General features: G+C 40.6%; 1 protein-coding gene across 1 annotated transcript in view; it reads left to right on the top strand.

Annotated features, from left to right (window-relative positions):
* The first annotated feature begins 9,906 nt into the window (after positions 1-9,906).
* The window catches only part of LOC115165099 (uncharacterized), a 32,168-nt gene continuing 20,239 nt past the window's right edge, over positions 9,907-21,835 (top strand). The window contains 1 exon segment of the mRNA XM_029718134.1: positions 9,907-9,916. Within this exon segment, the coding sequence (XP_029573994.1) occupies positions 9,907-9,916 (10 nt within the window).

Raw genomic sequence — 21,835 nt, 5'->3', positions numbered from 1 at the left:
GGTGAAATAATTATAGTATGGTATTTGTGGTAATGGTAGGTGTGATAGGTGTGGTGATGGTATGTATGATGGTAGGTGTGGTGATAGTTGTGCTAGGTAGGTGTGGTAGTTGTGGTACATAGGTAGGTTTGGTGGGTGTGGTGATGGTAGGTGTGGTGATGGTAGGTATGGTAGGTGTGGTGATGGTAGTTGTGGTAGGTTTGGTGATGTAGGTGTGATAGATGTGGTGATGGTAGGTAGTTTACTTGTGGTGATGGTAGGTATGGTAGGTGTGGTGATGGTAGTTGTGGTAGGTTTGGTGATGTAGGTGTGATAGATGTGGTGATGGTAGGTAGTTTACTTGTGGTGATGGTAGGTGTGATGGTAATTGTGGTAGGTAAGTTTGGTATGTATGGTAGGTTTGGTAGGTGTGGTGATGGTAGCTGTGGTTGGTTTGGTGATAGTAGATGTGATCGTTGTGGTAGGTGTGGTATTTGTGGTTTGTAGGTGTGTTGATGGTAGGTGTGTTAGTTGTGATAGGTCGATGTGGTAGTTGTGGTACGTAGGTGTGGTAGTTGTGGTAGGTGTGGTTATTAGGCTTGGGCGGTATCCAGATTTTCATATTGTCATACCTTCCTTTACTCATACCGAGATTTACAGTTTGATTTACATTTGCCGGTAGAAATGAGTTCAACATTCACTGAAGTAGCTAGCAAGTTTACTAGATAGCTACAGTAGTTGCCTTGGTAACCAAACAAACATATTTGCTAGTTTAGATAACCAAACCATCAGTCCTAGCTTGCTATTATGAAAACCTAATTCAACAATACCACTACTGTTTTCAATTTGACTAAATTTGTAATGTCCAAAAGTCCAAACATAATTGCCGTGGATTGGAAGGAAGAGGTCCATGAACCAATATCAGTTTGTTGTATTCATAAAGTAATATGGGGTGGAAGCTACTGAAGTTTTAGGGAAACATTTTTCAGGTAAAGTCAATTCAAATAATTTAAAAAATTAAAAGGCAATTGAGTTAAGAACAAATTCGTATTTGCAATGACGGCTAGGAACAGTAGGTTAACTGCCTTGTTCAGGGGAGGAATGACAGATCTTTACCTTGTCAGCTCGGGGATTCTATCTAGCAACCTTTTGGTTACTGGCTCAACACTCTAACCACTAGGCTACCTGCCGCCCCAGTAGCCTAATCATCCTTGCATGTTCCGTTGAAGAGGTATTGAAGAGCAAAGTCTGAATTTTAATATAAAGCTAACTTCACCGCTGTAAAACACTATATGATTGAATCATCCAATTTTGATTCACCAATAAAAACGTGAGCTCATCTTTTAATAATAATGTATCATCATAGAATCATCTTTGATTATAGTATTGTAGTGGCGAGCCGTCGTTTAGGGCAGGTGGGGCGGAGCCACACCCCTTTTGAGCCCCTCGTGTTTAGCAAATATATATATATATATGTTGCTTGTTTTTCATGTTATTTTGTCATTAATATGTGTCACATATCAGTTTGCAAACAATGTAAAAAGAAAATGTAATCATTGAGTTAATAAAGCCTCATACAGACATGGTATGTTTTTGCTTTCTTTCTTTTTTCCTTGTCATTTGAAGAGAAATTATGAAGAGAAATTATAGATTAATGTATCGGTGCTCATCAACCATTGGACATAAACATTACACAACAAGTTGGACATCGCAAATTCAACAATGGGTGTTTTGGAAGGAATCAGTGGCTAACTACAAGCTTAACAAAGCAATCACTAGCCTGCTATTCAGCATGACTTCTGCTGCATTCAAAACAACTAGAACTTGGAATCTGGGAAATCTTAGACTTCAGTGAGTTCAAGACAACTGGGAACTCCGACTGGGAAAACAAGTTTTTGAACGGTCATTCAACTCGGAATTCCAAGCCGGAACTCAGGCCTCTTTCTTGTGCTCTGACCTGAAGATCACTGACTTCATGATTCAACCTTTTTTTTCCTGTTCCCAGTTGTCTTGAAAGCACCATAAATCCAGAGAATGCCAGACTTTGATGACAAACCGCCGCGACACCTTCCTGTTCAAGTGAGCACAGCACAACAAGGTGAGTCCAAAAATGTCTTGTATGCTGCTCTATAAATGATGTAATATGCCAGGGAGATGTGTATACTGTAGCTAAGAAAGTAATACAAAGTGTATGTTGTGTAGTAAGCTTTTAGTAGCCCATGTGCCTCACCCTAATAATTGTGTCCCTTTCCCCTCTCATAACTTAGCCTACTGCTCTGACTTGGTGGTGCACATGTAGACTATATATATTGACTACATCCATCCTAGCTCTCTCATTAATGTCTTCATCAAAATTACGGATTGCCTCTTATCCACTCATTGTCCCCTTAAGCCATAGTTTGTACATCTCAAGTCAGTAGAAACCACATTTGTTTAAGCAAGTCAGCCATATCAGCTATGTCTTTAAAAGGATTCACTCCATGGTGCTGAAAAGAAAGCTCTGCTGTTGGGACAGCTTTATGTAGATCCTAACAGTTTGTGGGCACCGTTTGTCAAAGTTATAGTGCAATGAATGTATTGTTTAGTGTTGTGTTGTGTAGTGCTTTGCTGGCATGCATCTAAAACATTTTGGGGGAGTTTTCCCCACCAAGATTTACATGCTACAATCACCACTGGGTGGGTGAATTATAACACATCAACCCTGTTACCTAAGAATGTTAGAATTAGGTGAATAAAAGTACACTCCCCAAAGGTACTCAATTGGTGGAATGACCCAAGAACTGAACTGGAGGTGGGAGAGCTAACGATGCGTCTACTGTTGCTCTCTCCTCAGATTCTTAGAGAAGCTATTTCATCTGATATTCTCCTATGGTCTAAAATAGATGTGTATAGAGGACTCCTCTCTAATATACATGTCACACATTGTGTCAGACTGATGGAATGTTAGGTGTCTCATTGAAAGTCTAACATCTACCATGACTACTGGATGTTTCAATTCTAATAAATAACAACAATCCACACCGTAACAACAATATTGCTTTTTTAATAACTGCTTTTATTAAAGCGTAAACTTTGCTAACAAAAATGACATCAACAACATCACTGGCCTGACTTGAGCAGCTCTGCCCGGGGATGGAGCCAGCAACTTAGCTGCTACCGGTCCGGTCCAGGCTACCTGCAGACCTCCTCCCAGACCTCCTTTTCAGCACCTCCCCTTAACAGGTGAGGTGGTGGAAATGATCAGAGTTGCATTCAACTTGAATAAAGATGAGAAACTCTGGTCTGTGGAGCCACTGGTCTGAGGGGAGGACTTCTGTTTAAACCATGTCCATTTGGGGATATTTTCTAGGACAGTAGAGGTGGTGAGCAGAGATGAATTCAACTTGGATAAAGATGAGAATCTCTGCTCTGGGGAGGAGAGTCACTGACCTTAGATGGTTTATTGCCTTGATAAAGAGGATACTTTCTGGCTTGAGGAGAATATAATGTTTGTGGAGGAAATGTGGCTTGATGACTTGAAGAGGAGGAGGAATTATTGGGCGACACTTTTAATTACCAACGTAACCTCAGTGGAACTGTGGCTTCATGGAGTTCCAGCTCTAGGCAGACAGCACGTCAGGAATGCTGTAAGACATCACAGAGACAGGTAAGTATCTATATATTTACATGTGTGTTGCATGTACACTAAACCCTCACATTTGGATAATGTCACTTTTTAAAGTGACAACATATTATAACAGTGTAACATGAATACATGTTTAAACATTATTTACCTCCTCTTAATTCTCTTCCAGATGCTTGGCTTTTTCCTGTTCTTGGAGGTTGGCTCTGATGTTTCAGCCTCTTCTGGAGCTTCCAGCTGCTGGCTCTCTGGCACCCCCTGTTGGTTCTCTGGCCACTCCTGCTGGTTCTCTGAACTCCCCTCCTGGTTCTCTGCCCATGCCTGTTGCCTCCTTGGCCCCTCCTGCTGGCCATCTCCAGATCCAACAGGCTCTTGGCTTACTGTTGGCCTGTGGCCCATCCCGGCAATGCCTGACCGTGGTTGGAATCGTGGCTGTGTTGGGTGGTTGACACCGGGTGTTGATTTGAGCATCAGCCTCCAGATTCATCTGTTCCAGGAATTTTCCTTCATCCTCTCCCCTCATCCTTCAGTTTCTGATGAGTCCTTTTTTTAAGCAGGGACTGCTCTCTCCACTGCTTATTGAAATCCTCCAACTTCTTCCTTCTCTCCTCATCCTTCAGCAGCTCCTTCCTCTTCTCTCTCTCTCTCTGCCCGGTCATGGTGGATGTTAGCCTTGTGTGTCCAGGGATGGCTGGGAGGGGAGAAGAAGTAGAGTTCACATTCAACTAGGATCTGGTATCAACTTAAATGTAATGGACACAGGGAATTAAGAATAGAAAACACAGTTGGAGCTCAATGATTATTTAATCTTTTCAATTGAACAAGGCATGGAATTTGTCAATAAAGTGCAATAATTCCCATCCCGAATTGACCTGACCCTAAGTTGAACATGAGTCCCAAATGGCACCTATTCTTTGTATAGTGCCAGGGCCTATGTGATAGCTTAGGGCTCCATGGCAACTAGGGGCCCCCCGACCCCCCCAAAAGCCTTTTTTGTGTGTGTTTTTTAGGAACTCTTTCTGGGTCTCTACTTAGTCTTGAGAGTTAGACTAGTAGATGACATAAGGTATCATTTAAAAATGTGGTTGTTACATCAGCAGTATTTTTCTTGTTATGTCAGTCAGTCACTCAATTAGCCATGTCAGCTAACATATTCTTTGGACAGTAGTTTTATATTGAAACAATGATGCAACATGATGACTGGTGTGGAACTTATGTGTGTAGAGGAGACTAAAGAGGATGATGTCATAAGCAGAGGGAAAACAGGTCTTACCTATATGGACGATCTTATAGCCCTCCCTAGCCTCTCTCTGATACGTTCTCCCTCTTTTTCAGGTTCCTCTTCTCCCACTTCTTATTCACCCAGTCCACAGCTCTCCTTCGGATACTTTTATCAGGTGGGAAGGTCCTCCTGGTCATCTTCCTTCTCCTCCTCCTCTTCACTGTTCTCTGTCTCACCCATCTTGTAATTCCCAGGGATCTCTCTTCTTTCCTCTTCTGACATCTCCTCTCTTTTGTTTGCCTTTATGGTGTTCTCTCTCTCTCTGATTAAAGCTAAATGGCCTTCAATGGCTCTCTTTCTCTCCTCCTCTCTCTTTTCCTCTCTCTGCCTCTCCTCCTCTCTTAGTCTGAACATTTCTTTCTGTCTGGCAATTCCAATCTCTCGTTTTTTATCCTGCTCCTCTTGTTGTCTTGCCCTCTCCTGTTTTCTTTCCATCTCCAGCCGTCTTTCCTCCTTCTCCCTCCTGATTTGTTGTCCTCTTTCTATGTGTTCTCGTTCCCCCTTCAACACTTCTAACCTCCTCTTTACGTCTATTGAAGACTTCCCGTGCTTTAGCTTTAACATTAACTACTACATCTTTCTTCATGCTTACTTCCTTTCCTCTCTCTCTTTCCATGTACTCTTCCTCTGCTTTCTTAATAATCACTTCCTGCTTTTCTTCCATCTCTCTCTCCTGTTCTATCTCCAGTTCATTCTGCCCCTCATTTCTTCTTCCTGCTTCCTCCCTCTCTCTCATAATCATATTTTCTTTCTCCATCTTTTCTGTTGCTGATCTTTTAATTCCATCTCTCCCTGATTCTCATTGTCTTTCTCCCTTTCTTTCTCTTTCTCCATTTGTTTCTGTCTCTCCTCTTGTTGTTGTCGTCTGTGTATCTCTTCTATCTTTCTCTGTATCTTGTTCTCTCCTCTCTCTTCCCTCCTTCTCCATGTCAATTTGCTTCTGTTTCCATATATCTTCTTCTTCTTGATCTCTCTCAAACTTTCTCTTTTTCTCCTCTTGTTGTTGTCGTCTCTCTTTCTCTCCAATCTCTCTCTGTCTCTCTTTCTCATCGATTTCTTTCTGTCTCTCTTCTTCTCTTTCTTCCTCTTCCATCTCTATTTGCTTCTGTTTACATCTTTCTTCTTCATGCTCTCTTTCAATCTCTCTCTGTCTCTCTTCCTTCTCTTTTCTCTTCATCTCTATTTGCTTCTGTTTCTATTTTTCTTCATCTCTCTCTTTCAATCTCTCTCTGTCTCCCTTCTTCTCTTTCCATATTTTTCTGTCTCTTCTCATTCTCTTTCTTTTGATCTCTCTCTGTCTCTCTTCTCTTCTCGTTCTTCTCTTCCATCTCTATTTGCTTCTGTTTAATATTCTCTTCATCTCTCTTCAATCTCTCTCTGTCTCTCTTCTTCTTTCTCTTTCCATATTTTTCTGTCTCTCTCATTCTCTTTCTTTCAATCTCTCTCTGTCTCTCTTGCTCTCTTTCCATATTTTTTTGTCTCTTCTCATTCTCTTTCTTTATCTCTCCTGTCTCTCTTCTCCTTTTCGTTCTTCCATCTCTATTTGCTTCTGTTTACATATTTCTTCTCATTCTCTCTTTCAATCTCTCTCTGTCTCTCTTCTTCTCTCTTCCTCTTCCATCTCATTTGCTTCTGTTTAATATTTTTCTTCATGCTCTCTTTCAATCTCTCTCTGTCTCTCTTCTTCTCGTTCTTTCTCTTCCATCTCTATTTGCTTCTGTTTACATATTCTTCATCATCTCTCTTTCAATCTCTCTCTGTCTCTCTTCTTCTCTTTCCATATTTTTTGTCTCTTCTCAATTCTCTTTCTTTCAATCTCTCTCTGTCTCTCTTTCTCCCTCTCTCGTTCTTTCTCTTCCATCTCTATTTGCTTCTGTTTACATATTTCTTCTTCATGCTCTCTTTCAATCTCTCTCTGTCTCTCTTCTTCTCTTTCCATTTTTCTGTCTCTTCTCATTCTCTTTCTTTCAATCTCTCTCTGTCTCTCTTGCTCTCTTTCCATATTTTTTGTCTCTTCTCATTCTCTTTCTTTTGATCTCTCTCTGTCTCTCTTTCTCCCTTCTCGTTCTTTCTCTTCCATCTCTATTTGCTTCAGTTTAAATAGTTCCTCTTCATGCTCTCATCAATCTCTCTGTCTCTCTTCTTCTCTTTCCATATTTTTCTGTCTCTTCTCCATTCTCTTTCTTTCAATCTCTCTCGTCTCTCTTCTTCTCGTTCTTCTCTCTTCCATCTCCATTTGCTTCTGTTTAAATATTTCTTTATCATTCTCTCTTCAATCTCTCTCTGTCTCTCTTCTTCTCGTTCTTTCTCTTCCATCTCTATTTGCTTCTGTTTACATATTTCTTCATCATTCTCTCTTTCAATCTCTCTCTGTCTCTCTTCTTCTCTTTCTTCCTCTTCCATCTCTATTGCTTCTGTTTACATATTTCTTCATCATTCTCTCTTTCAATCTCTCTCTGTCTCTCTTCTTTCTCTTTCCATATTTTTTTGTCTCTTCTCCATTCTCTTTCTTTTGATCTCTCTCTGTCTCTCTTTCTCCCTCTCTCGTTCTTCCTCTTCCATCTCTATGTGCTTCTGTTTGCGTCTCCTCTTCTTCTTCTCTCTCTCCATCTCCTTCTTCTTCTCATCTTCTTGGTGTCTCTGTTTTGGTATTTCTCCATTCTCTTTCTTTCTACATCTTTCTGTTTGTTGTTCTCACCCTCCATCTTCTCCTCCATGTCCATTTGGTTCTGTTTCCATTGATTTTTTTCTGTTTCCATATTTTCTATTTCTATCAGCTGCACCTTGATTTTCTTGACGACTTCCTCCAATTCAGACGTCTTTTTGTCATTGATGAGGGCTGTTTCCATCTCCATCTCTCTCTCCACTCTATTTTTCATCTCCTCTTCACTTCGTCTCCAATCATTTTCTCTCTCTCTGTCTCTATCAAATGTTCTCTCTGGTTCAGTCTCGTCTTTCAATCTAATCTCTTCTTTCATTCTCGCAACCTCTCTGTCTAACACTAGTACATTTTGGTTAACCTGTTTCACTCTCTCATTCTGTCTTCTATATGCTTCTTTCGCTCTTTCAAATTTGATTTTGTATTGAATTTCTTTTGTTGTCATATCTTCTTTCAGTCTCTCAACCTCTCTCTCTAACTCTTTTACCTTTCTGTTAACCAGTTTGACTTTCTCATTCTCTGCAATACGCATGTCTCTTTCTCTTTCAAATAGGATTTCCTTTTCCATCTCTTTCAATCTCTCAATCTCTCGTTCTAACGCTTTATCGTTTCTTCTGCCTGTTTCACTTTCTTCTTCATTTCTTGTCTTTCCAATTCTGCTTTTCTCTCCCTTTCCATCTCCCTTTCTCTCTCTTTTTCCCTCTCTCTTTCCCTCTCTCTTTCTGTCTCAATAGGTTTGTTGTTCCAGGCCAGTCTTGGTCGCTGATCCTCCATGACTTTCTGCCATAGCCTCAATCTCTCTATCTCTTGCTTCATTTTAAAAGGTGAAATTAGTGATAATCTATGACCAAGACATACTTTCAAAGGATTTGCAGAGAATGATACATTGAAATACAACCTAGACCTAGGTAATTGAATCAAACACTGGACAACATCAATAGCAGGGTTATTTTGATCAATTCATCTGGACAATTCATTGTCAATTAATGTATTGACATGTTTGAAAGAATTATGAGACATTTTATGGACAAATACAAACACACAACTAGCTTGCCCATTCAGTTAGGGGTTTGAGAAATTCCCGTTGCAATTTGTGTGATGTTATAACAATGTTGCCTCTGATGTTTATGCTTGTAGAAATTACTCCTACAAATGATGTTTCACTAATGCAATTATTTACAACCTGCACATACAGTTATCAACAACAACAACAGTAATGATGTTAATAAGGAAGTGGATATTCAACCGGCAGAAGAAAGGCATAGGGGTTGAGATAAATGAAGGTTAGGTTCAGGACCTAGGGTTGGGTTAAGGTAAAGGTTAGGTATAGTTTCAGTGAGGTCAAGGTAAGGGTTAACGTTAAGGAAAGGCATAAAAGTTAACATTGGGTTAGTGTACCGCTGTCCACCGTCATTCATTTTCAGCTGGGTGAATATACACTGCCTTTTAATAATAACAATGACATGTCTTACGTGGGCCAGTTGTAGATCCACCATCAGTAGCTCCAGCAGATGATTGAGTCTCTTGATCTCCTGCATTTTTTTCTGGTTCTCCTTCGCTTCTGTGACTCTCTCTGCCTCCCTCTGTCTCTCTGCCTCTCTCTGTCTCTCTGCTTCTCTCTGTCTCTCTGCCTCCCTCTGGCTCTCTGCTTCTCTCTGTCTCTCTGCCTCTCTCTGTCTCTGCTTCTCTCTGTCTCTCTGCCTCCCTCTGTCTCTCTGCCTCTCCTCTCTGGCTCTCTGCCTCTCCTGTCTGGCTCTCTGCTTCTCTCTGGCTCTCTGCCTCTCTCTGGCTCTCTGCCTCCCTCTGCTCTCTGCCTCTCTCTGTCTCTCTGCTTCTCTCTGTCTCTCTGCCTCCCTCTGGCTCTCTGCCTCTCTCTGGCTCTCTGCTTCTCTCTGGCTCAGGATTTCAACCTTCCACTCTTTCATTAGACCCCTTTCTACTCTTCTTCTCCTCCTTACCTCTTCTAAAAGGGATCTGAGATGGTCTGTCTCAGACTGTAATTGTTCAATGATCTTGTCCTTCTCCGTTCCACCATTTCTCTTCTTCTTTTCCTCCTCCCAGAGGCAGACTTGAAGTCTGTCCATCTCCTTCTTCTGATTTCGGATCGTTCGATCCTTCCCCTCAACTCAAGCATGTGGGCTTCCTTCGTTGTACAGGTCTTTTTCTCTTCTCTCTGAACCTCCATCTCTGCCTGCTGGTAGCTGGGAGCAAATGAATGTCAACACATTATTTAGGAAGTGAACTCAGACAATTTATTACAGCGTTAAAAATAATTAAACCTCTGCGCAATTAAACTGTCTTTAATAACACAACTCACACAACTGTGACTTACAGTACGTGAATGTAATGAGTTGACTGTCCATGATGGCCAGAGGTGGGTAATGTGTAGCTCTGGTCCAGGGCGGTACGTACAGCTTGCAGACACTGAGCCTTCCTTCAGCAAGCCGCACATAATGCCCTGGACCAGAGCTAGGTTATGTGATGAATGACTTACAGACTGTTCCACATGATAGGAGGGGGCAAGAAGACAGTCCCAGTAGGAGACGGAGATCGTCCAGAAGAAGAAGAGGTGTCCATGTCCTCAGAGACTGCAGGAAAGGTCTACAAGTTTTATTTCTGGAAAATAAAGAGATGCCTTCGTTCAGCAACAATGTGTGTTTCTATGTTTCTGTCACTAGATGGGGCCATTGTACACAACATTTACTCACCAGGTCAGTGAATTCAGAAATAGTCTACACACTACAGTACTCAAGCTCTAGCCTACAACCTCATGCATCAGCACAAGTAATATAATAATACCTCATCACAACTTCATAATCACAGTACACCTGGATTGTGTTCACAAAGTGTTTCAGGGTAGGAGTGCTGATCTAGGATCAGGTCCCCCCAGTCCATCAAAAACTTGTTAATATGATTCAAAAGACAAAAACTGATTATTGATCAGCACTCCTATGAGACTTTGTGAATATGAGCCTGTGTGAAAGAACCTTTCTGGCATATGCTGGCTAGACAGTACAGACAGACAGATAGTCCGACAGACAGACAGGTCAGTCAGCAAGACAGACAGACAGACAGACAGAGTAGATACAGATGGAGTAATTGATAGCAACAGAAATAACAAAGCTATAATAAATAACTGGATTTTATAAGGCTAGCTATATAATGACAGAAAGGAAAAATATTTCAAATACATTAACGTTCACATGTGTTATCTTACCATGACAGAATTATAGTCTAAGTAGGCTAGCGGTTGGTTCATGTATTGTAAACTTGTGTAAATATTTGACTCACCTCAAATCACACGTGTCAAAGCGCAGTTTTAGTGTGGAACCGAATAATACTTTGGCATTAACTTTCTCTGGTCTGGAGCTGTATTGTTGCGTCATTTGAAACGCTTGAGCGTCATAATCGGTTCACCGCGCCTGCTTGATTGACAGCTAGGGGTTCTCCTGCGCATCAGTGTCCAAAAGTCGATATTGTTGAGCTACTCATAATTGATAAAGACATTTATAACCATTTTCACTTGACTTTTATTTCGTGTATTTTTGCCTAAGGTTATTTGGTAGTCTATGTTGTGTGATTTCTCTTTGTATGGACCTAAAGTTCAATGAAATACAAACAGCAACCATAGCCTACAAACATACAATCACAACTCTTGGGCACCAAATATTCAATGTAAAAGCCAAAAGGTAGGCTAACATGAAGTCCGATTCTGAAATGCGCGTCAACAATTGAAGAACTCGTTTTAAGCCTGAAATAAATCCTCGTGGACCAGATTGACCCGCTCTCCCCACTATGTATTGTTTCTGCAGTGAGGATTCACCCCCTTTAGACAATCATGTTGTAATTTATCTGCAGAAAAACGTTGATCTGAGCTCAACAAGCAGTAGTAGCAGTATGCAAATCAGAGATCCAGATGAATGGATCTTTCACCGATGCATTCGGTTCCCGACGTTCAACAAAAAGATCCGTTCAAAAAGAGCCGTTCGTTCGTGAACGACACATCACCACACTGTAGTTCTCCACCATTGCGTATCGTGAGCTGGAGGAGCGTTCGTCCAACCTCTCATCCAAGTAAATGGCAGCGCGCATCATCCATCCGCTGAATGTCCCAAGGGAGGGAGGATAGTTTACGATGCAACAAGCGTTTGGGGAGCACATTCATTGAAACGCAATGAGTGTTTTTAAATTGTTGAGGGACTCTTGCTCCAGGGAAATCTCAGCAGCGATGTCTCTGCTGTGCGTCAGAGGTGGGATCTTTACCTTCTTCACTATGCTTATTATACTGTACATATCTGTCACATTAATCACATTGCACTCAGGAAAGTTGTCTGTAGGCTATTGGGGAGATGCGCATAGCCCGTTGAGTTGTCACGTTCCAGTCCAAATGTAGTAGAGTTAAAAAGGTTATTCCAGCAAACTTCAAATTATTAGAATAGTACACAACGCAGAACAGAACAATCAGGTTGAGGGTCAGTGGCCCAAGCACGCAAACAGGAATATTCCAAGTTCAGACAGAAGGGGGGAGTCAGATCGCCAGGAACTTTACTTTTGGTTTCTAATTTTAATTGTTGCGCTACTGGTGATGCCTGTTGATGTTAGGTAGGCAGCTACAGTAGCTGAAATTTGTTAACATCTTCAAGTTTTGTTTCATTAAATGTATTTTATTTTATCTGGGTGCTTACGTCACCTACTAAACACCTTGGTACTACCATAGCTCCAGTTCTCCTCAGTCTGAGAAAACACTGAGAGAGAAAGGTACAGGTTGCAGATTACTCCTTTGTAGAAGTCCGTAACGTGAAATAAATAAAACGTCCCAAGGTTAATGCTGTAGATATTGTTATAAGGGGATGTGAGACTATCGAAACACGTAACTTTCAGAGTTTTATTGTTGTTATTAATATAGTTACAGAGTGCTAAAAGTGTTGCTAGCTAGCATGACTTTCTTTCTATGATGCAGACGGCTAGCTGAGCTGCCGACTAGTGATGGTGTTGCATTATGGGGGATGTAGTTTATGCCCTATAAGGCGATTTTACGTTGTAACTTGTTTGTGTTGCAGTGGTTTTGTACATGAGTTGTTGTATTTTGCTACTATCAACACTGAAAGCACCTAGCAATGTATTGGGGATGTGAGACAGGATATGTGTTTTACCTTTCTTCATGCTCCTGTGTAGAACAACTTGTCAGGTGTTGCATTGGAGACTGATGTGTTCCTGTCCTGTCTTTTCACAATACTATTGCAGATCAACATAAAAGCCTTAAAGACAGCCGTGGTGTCGCTCTTCATTTCTTGGTTCTCCTGTGGTACATAAGAAACCCGCTACACAAACATGACCTGGGATGTGAGAAGGGAGCTATTCTATAACACATGTAGATGACATGTTGTCTTTATACGTAGATTATTTATTGGTTTTATATTTCATATTTGATTGATGATTAGGCCTTTGACTTTTGATTCCACTTTGGCTACCTTGCACCATATTGTCCTTCTTGCTATATCTTACACTTTATGCCCTTGTGCTGATCTTCTCTCTAAACAATAATCATGATAGTGTGAATGAGTTGCGTAAACTACACTGTTGTTATCTTCTCAGTCTGTACTGTACTGTCCCTGGAAGACCCTCCACATAGTTCACCTAGATCCAGTCCACTTTGTACCGCTGGTCAACTAATCATCAAAACCTCTGATTAGTGAATCAGGTGTGCTGGTGGTGGAATACATGATATGAACTGGTTAGGGGGAGGACAGGTTTGAGAAGGGAGATACTAAATGGACTTTTTGGACCAACATCCCACTGACAGCCCGTCTAGCCAAATCCTAAAACTGACCCTAACCTTAACCCTAACATTAACCAAACCTTTAAGCCTTAAAGGTAGTCTCATCATGGGTGTGATTCATACTGTAGTTTCTCCATGTGTCCAGTAAACCTCTCATCATGGGTGTGATTCAGACTGTAGTTTCTCCCTGTGTCCAGTAAACCTCCTCTCATCATGGGTGTGATTCAGACTGTAGTTTCTCCCCGTGTCCAGTAAACCTCCTCTCATCATGGGTGTGATTCAGACTAGTTTCTCCCTGTGTCTCCAGTAAACCTCCTCTCATCATGGGTGTGATTCAGACTGTAGTTTCTCCCTGTGTGTCCAGTAAACCTCCTCTCATCATGGGTGTGATTCAGACTGTAGTTTCTCCCTGTGTGTCCAGTAAACCTCCTCTCATCATGGGTGTGATTCAGACTGTAGTTTCTCCCTGTCTCCAGTAAACCTCCTCTCATCATGGGTGTGATTCAGACTGAAGCTGGAGAGGCCAGTGGCAAACCAGCCCGACCACTTTATTACTAGTTGGGGATAGATTGTATCTCTAGATTTACAGTAGGGCATTTCCATGTAAAAGGACCCAGGAGCACCAACGTGATGTTCATAGGAGCATGTGTAATTTGGTGTCAAATGAAATCTAAGAGTCTATATTTTTGGTAAATGTAACTCTAGATTCATTTTTCAACCAGTGAAGGCTTTGATTTCTGGGTAAACATGGAAAAGGGATCTTAGAAAACATCTTCCAGAAAAAGTCTTAAAAGGTCCAATATCAGAACTACATAAAACAGAATCATGTTGACGTAAAGACCCCTGACTACTAATATCAACACTTACATTTGGGTTTAGAGAAAGAGTTAACCTTCTTTAAGTTTCAGAAATATTCCCTTGTGCCTTTTAATTCCGTTACCAAAAACCCACATAACTTTCAGGTATTTTCACATTTCTCTCCCTCAGTGAGGAGGGATTATAATGAAAGAAATGGTAGAGATAAAAATGACTTATAGTGATTTTTCTGAGATCAACTTTGTTAAGTGGTTCAAATTCCTAATTCCAAATTGGTAACGGAATTACCAAAAAATCTGTAATAGAATTACTGCAACTGAATTGGCTACAATGGAAATCAAAATAGTCACAAACCACAATTGGGTCACCTGGTACTGTCCTCCCTTCCACTGGCATACTGTTCAGCTCATAAAGGTTTTCTTTCTCTTCTCTTGTGGTCAAACCAAGAGTGTTAATACAGTCTGTCTGGACAATCTCTCTCTCTCTCTTCCCCTCTTCTCTCTCTCTCTCTCTCTCTCTCTCTCTCTCTCTCAAATGATTCAGGTTTTACTGAGTCACTCTGACCAGACTGACTGATTTGGTTTGTTTTCTCAGACACTATAATTGATTAACTGTCGATCTCAGGAGTCATATTGAGTTGGCTTCAGTCTCAGTGGTCACACTGCACATGATTCAGAGTCAAGCTTCCTGATTCAGAATCAAACTGACTGATTCAGGATCAAACTGACTCAGTCAGGATCTCTGTTAACACTGGAACCGCTGGGCCTCAAGACCCCCCCATCAAGCTGATGAGCAGTCATTTTGACTGCAACATTCTAACAGTGTAAAACATTTCATATATGCTATCGCAAAAATAATCATTTGGTTGTGTTTATGAAAGCCATGGGTAACATTAGAATACAATTTTTATTTGATTTCAAATAACACAATAGCATTTCATTACTTTATGTTACTGTAGGCTATAGGTAAAAATTAAACGCCACTAAAAACACCACAATCAAGTGTTGAATCAATTGTATTCATGGAGTGTCTTTGTTCCGACTATGAAACAGAAATCATATGTGATGTAACACAGTAACAGCTTGTTTTTATAAGGACTACATAAATAAAATACCCCAACCACCAAGACGTGAGGTCAAATGATGAAAACATTGGTAGAACAAACATCATTATCATCGCCAAGTAGCCTTGATAAATAGTGAAACTCAGCACAAAAGTAATAATAGCATTATAATTAATATAAGTCTCGATATGACAGCAGTCACAAATAGTCCATTAATATCAGCTTGTGTGTGTCTTCACGCAATGGCATCAGTTGGATTTCATTTAGCTGTTATCCCTTGTTCTAACAGTTGACACAATTTCTGTAACTTTCAAGTCCTTGACACATGTTGACATATGTTACACACCACGGACTGGGACGTGGTCAGCAGATAATAAACCTGAATTAACAGGGTAAAATCATGAGACAGAGAAACGTTACTAGTGTTCAGTAGTAGGCGTTCTCCAAGATGTATTAAAATACTGTTCTCTTTTGTTAATCTTTTTGGTTGTCAAAACCAAGTATCCATTACAACTCTATTGTTGCATTACATCTCCACATTTCATATTCCAGTATCAAAAAAATAAAAAGTCTTCAGTTAAAAAACTATCACCACACATCTACACATTCACATTATATATAACTCACTGTACTATCAGTGTCAATTTGGAAAAAGCTATAAATTACTGGAGGTCTGTGCTAAACGGTGCTACAACCATTATATTATAAACCACTAACATGTAAGATAACATTGACTGAGATCAACTAGCCTAGAGCTAGCTAGCGCTTAGAGAAGCTACATTTGGTTAGCATCAAGTTAGAAAACTGTTAAATGTATTTTTTTGTAAAAATATTAACACATTTTATCGTGACATCACATATATTACCTGAACTAAACTGAGTCTTTGTTGATAGAAAATAAAACAAATAGGATCTAAAACGTTGTTGAAAAAAAAGTACAGAAAGTTCAGACGCCATCTTGATCCCTTCTCTTACATGTAAACCATTAGCAACCTAGCCAACCTCCATTACTTACAATGGAGAAAATACCAACCAGTTTATCACTCCTTTAAAACTCCCTTCAATTGTCTTCAAATGTGACCAAACTCATGGACAATGTCGTTAACCATGTTACCTCAATATTTTCAGAGTCATATTGCACTTTTGCACATTACGTAACTGAATTAATAGGGTAAAATGATGAGACGGAGAAACGTTATTCGTTTTCAGTAGTAGGCATTCTCCAAGATTGAAGAAGAAACCTCTAAGACCTCATGATCTCACTAACGCTCCCCATTGACGTCACAGCTCCCCCTAGCAGCAGTAATCATATACATTTATTTAAATGCAAATACCTGGGTGGTCTAGAACATTATACAAGGGATGGCTCCATCAGATAACAAATGAAGTAAAACATCAAAAATATGACCATACATATTTGTGTGTGGCACATATACACATGGCATATGCTTGGGTGCCACCTTGGCATCTCTGATCTGCTTGCTTCAGTCGTGGAAAAAGTACTCAATTGTCATACTTGAGTAAAAGTAAAGATACCTGAATTGAAAATGACTCAAGTAAAAGTGAGAGTCACCCTGTAAAATACTACTTGAGTAAAAGTCTAAAAGTATTTGGTTTTAAATATACACTGCTCAAAAAAATAAAGGGAACACTAAATAACACATCCTAGATCTGAATGAATGAAATAATCTTATTATATTTTTTCTTTACATAGTTGAATGTGCTGACAAGTGGAAAACCACACTACAGGCTGATCCAACTTTGATGTAATGTCCTTAAAACAAGTGAAAATGAGGCTCAGTAGTGTGTGTGGCCTCCACGTGCCTGTATGATCTCCCTACAATGCCTGGGCATGCTCCTGATGAGGTGGCGGATGGTCTCCTGAGGGATCTCCTCCCAGACCTGGACTAAAGCATCCGCCAACTCCTGGACAGTCTGTGGTGCAACGTGGCGTTGGTGGATGGAGCGAGCCATGATGTCCCAGATGTGCTCAATTGGATTCAGGTCTGGGGAACGGGCGGGCCAGTCCATAGCATCAATGCCTTCCTCTTGCAGGAACTGCTGACACACTCCAGCCACATGAGATCTAGCATTGTCTTGCATTAGGAGGAACCCAGGGCCAACCGCACCAGCATATGGTCTCACAAGGGGTCTGAGGATCTCATCTCGGTACCTAATGGCAGTCAGGCTACCTCTGGCGAGCACATGGAGGGTTGTCCGGCCCCCCAAAGAAATGCCACCCCACACCATGACTGACCCACCTCCAAACCGGTCATGCTGGAGGATGTTGCAGGCAGCAGAACGTTCTCCACGGCGTCTCCAGACTGTGTCACGTCTGTCACGTGCTCAGTGTGAACCTGCTTTCATCTGTGAAGAGCACAGGGCGCCAGTGGCGAATTTGCCTATCTTGTTGTTCTCTGGCAAATGCCAAACGTCCTGCACGGTGTTGGGCTGTAAGCACAACCCCCACTTGTGGACGTCGGGCCCTCATACCACCCTCATGGAGTCTGTTTCTGACCGTTTGAGCAGACACATGCACATTTGTGGCCTGCTGGAGGTCATTTTGCAGGGCTCTGGCAGTGCTTCTCCTGCCCCTCCTTGCACAAAGGCGGAGGTAGCGGTCCTGCTGCTGGGTTGTTGCCCTCCTACGGCCTCCTCCACGTCTCCTGATGTACTGGCCTGTCTCCTGGTAGCGCCTCCATGCTCTGGACACTACGCTGACAGACACAGCAAACTGTCTTGCCATTGCTCGCATTGATGTGCCATCCTGGATGAGCTGCACTACCTGAGCCACTTGTGTGGGTTGTAGACTCCGTCTCATGCTACCCGTAGAGTGAAAGCACCGCCAGCATTCAAAAGTGACCAAAACATCAGCCAGGACGCATAGGAACTGAGAAGTGGTCTGTGGTCCCCACCTGCAGAACCACTCCTTTATTGGGGGTGTCTTGCTAATTGCCTATAATTTCCACCTGTTGTCTATTCCATTTGCACAACAGCATGTGAAATGTATTGTCAATCAGTGTTGCTTCCTAAGTGGACAGTTTGATTTCACAGAAGTGTGATTGACTTGGAGTTACATTGTGTTCCCTTTATTTTTTTGAGCAGTAATATATATATTTTTATATGACGGCTCGCCACTGACAATACTATAATCAAGATGATTCTATGATGAATACATTATTATTAAAAGATGAGCTCACCGTTTTTTATTGGTGAATCAAAATTGGATGATTCAATCATACAGTGTTTTACAGCAGTGAAGTTAGCTTTATATTAAAGCTTCAGACTTTGCCTCTTCAATACCTCTTCAACGGAACATGCAAGGATGACTAGGCTACTGGGGGTGACAGGTAGCCTAGTGGTTAGAGTGTTGAGCCAGTAACCAAAAGGTTGCTAGATAGAATCCCCGAGCTGACAAGGTAAAGATCTGTCATTCCTCCCCTGAACAAGGCAGTAGTTAAAACCTGTTAGGGCTAGGGGGCAGTTATTTACACGGCCGGATTAAAAACGTACCCGATTTAATCTGGTTATTACTCCTGCCCAGTAACTAGAATATGCATATAATTATTGGCTTTGGATAGAAAACACCCTAAAGTTTCTAAAACTGTTTGAATGGTGTCTGTGAGTATAACAGAACTCATATGGCAGGCAAAAACTGAGAAGGTTTCATGCAGGAAGTGGCCTGTCTGACAAAGAGTCGTTCTTCTTGTCTCTGTTTAATGAAGAGTGGGGATCTTAGCTGTAACGTGACACTTCTACGGCTTCCATAGCTCTCAGAGCCGGGAAAAAGTTGAACGATGACGAGGCAGCCCTCAGGCTGAAAAAACATTATCGCCTTTGCCAAGTGGCCGATACGAGGACAAAGGAATTAGGCGCGAGCCCGATTCAAACCCCGTGCTGTATTTTCTTCGGCTGTTTACATAACTGCAGATATCCCGGGCGGAATATATCGCTTTTTTTACGAGAAAAATTGCATAAAAATTGATTTTAACAGAGGTTGACATGCTTCGAAGTACGGTAATGAAATATTTAGAAATCTGTTGTCACGAAATGCGCCGTGTGATTGACTATTGGGATAGTGTCTTGAACGCACGAACAAAACGTCGCTGTTGGAACATAACTATGGATTATTTGGACCAAACCTACATTTGTTATTGAAGTAGAAGTCCTGGGAGTGCATTCTGACGAAGAACAGGAAAGGTAATCAAACTTTTCTAATAGTAAATCTGAGTTTGGTGAAGGCTAAACTTGGTGGTTGTCTAAATAGCTAGCCCTGTGATGCCGGGCTATCTACTTAGAATATTGCAAAATGTGCTTTCACCGAAAAGCTATTTTAAAATCGGACATATCGAGTGCCATAGAGGAGTTCTGTATCTATAATTCTTAAAATAATTGTTATGCTTTTTGTGAACGTTTATCGTGAGTAATTTAGTAAATTGTAGTAAATTCATCGGAAGTTTGCGGGGGGTATGCTAGTTTCTGAACGTCACATGCTAATGTAAAAAGCTGGTTTTTGATATAAATATGAACTGATTGAACAAACATGCATGTATTGTATAACATAATGTCCTAGGTGTGTCATCTGATGAAGATCATCAAAGGTTAGTGCTGCATTTAGCTGTCTTCTGGGTTTTTGTGACATTATATGCTAGCTTGAAAAATGGGTGTCTGATTATTTCTGGCTGGGTTCTCTGCTGACATAATCTAATGTTTTGCTTTCGTTGTAAAGCCTTTTTGAAATCGGACAGTGTGGTTAGATTAACGAGAGTCTTGTCTTTAAATAGCTGTAAAATAGTCATATGTTTGAGAAATTGAAGTAATAGCATTTTTAAGGTATTTGAAAATCGCGGCACAGGATTCAACTGGCTGTTACATAGGTGGGACGATTTGGTGCCACCTGCCCTAGAGAGGTTAACCGACTGTTCCTAGGCCGTCATTGTAAATACGAATTTGTTCTTAACTCAATTGCCTAGTTAAATAAAGGTTAAATAAATACAAAAATATATATACATTTAATATTCTAAATCGGCTGATGATAATGAACAAGTTAAACCCTTGTTTTTCCAATTCGGTGTCATATTTCCTTTTTGGAGGTGAAATGTAGATAAAAATGTGCTATCCTCTGCTCAGAGGGTTAAGGAACCGTCTTAAAACTGCAATGCATACAATTGTCTGTAAATGAAAAATATCAATACCTTCTCAACTACATGACATAGTGATCTCAAACAAATTTGACACGGTAAAGAGACCTCTTCTCTCGAATGCAATTAGTTACATTTTTTAACTTCTATAAAATCTACAAAATGTAAAATAAATCACTTTACATAAACAAATCTTCATTTAAACATCAAAATCTTCCACCCCATAAGACTTTCGTGAATACAACCAACTGTTATTGGTTTAGGGACGTCATGCCTCCAATCAACAGCAATTTGTGTTGTATTGGTTGACTTTGGATACTTTTTCACAAATGTTAATTCAATTTTCATAAATAATACTTTAAAATGTCAATAGATTCCAGCCCATGTGACATTAATGAGTAAAACTAACTGTGATTGCTTCAGGGACCTCATCCTTCCAATCAATAGCAAATAGTTTGTATTTTTTTACTTTGGTGATATTCTACCATCTTAAATTGACTTTACATTAAAGATACTTCCTTAAACGTCAATAGCTTCCCACCCTATGTTACTTTAATGAATACAAACAACTGTCATTGGTTCAGGAACCTCATCCCACTAATAAACGTCAATTACTTTTGTATATTTTTTACTTTAAATTTTTTTTATGATTTTGAATTGACTTTACCTGAAAAATGTTTCCCTAAAACTTCAGTAGCTTCCACCCCCATATTACTTTTATGAATACAACAAACTGATATTGGTTCATGGACCTCTTCCTTCCAATCCACGGCAATTACGTTTGGACTTTTGGACATTACAAATTTAGTCAAATTGAAAACAGTATTGGTATTGTTGAATTAGGTTTCATAATAGCAAGCTAGGACTGATGGTTTGGTTATCTAAACAAGCAAATATGTTTGTTTGGTTACCAAGGCAACTACTGTAGCTATCAGTAAACTTGCTAGCTACTTCAGTGGATGTTGAAACACATTTCTACTGGCAAATGTGTTCAATTATAGCCATGGTATAAAAGGGAAAATCAACTATAATCAACAGTGGGGCAGAGGGGTAGCCTAGTTGTTAGAGCGTTGGACTGTTAACCGAAAAGTTGCAAGATCGAATCCCCGAGCTGACAAGGTACAAATCTGTTATTCTGCCCTGAACAAGGCAGTTAACCCACTGTTCCTAGGCCGTCATTGAAAATAAGAATTTGTTCTTAACTGACTTGCCTTGTTTTCTCTAGGGTAGGGGGCAGTATTTTGACATCCAGATGAAAGGCGTGCCCAAATTAAACTGCCTGCTACTTAGGCTCTGAAGGTTAGGATATGCATATTATTAGTAGATTTGGATAGAAAGCACTCTGAAGTTTCTAACACTGTTGAATGATGTCTGTGAGTATAACAGAACTCATATGGCAGGCAAAACCCTGAGAAAAATCCAACCAGGAAGTTGAAAATCTGAGGCTTGTAGTTTTTTCAATTGATTCCCAATTCAAACTACAGTGACTTAGGG

The sequence above is a fragment of the Salmo trutta genome, chromosome 27, assembly GCF_901001165.1.
Source record: "Salmo trutta chromosome 27, fSalTru1.1, whole genome shotgun sequence".
NCBI lineage: Eukaryota > Metazoa > Chordata > Actinopteri > Salmoniformes > Salmonidae > Salmo > Salmo trutta.
This window is presented reverse-complemented; position numbering and strand designations above follow the sequence as displayed.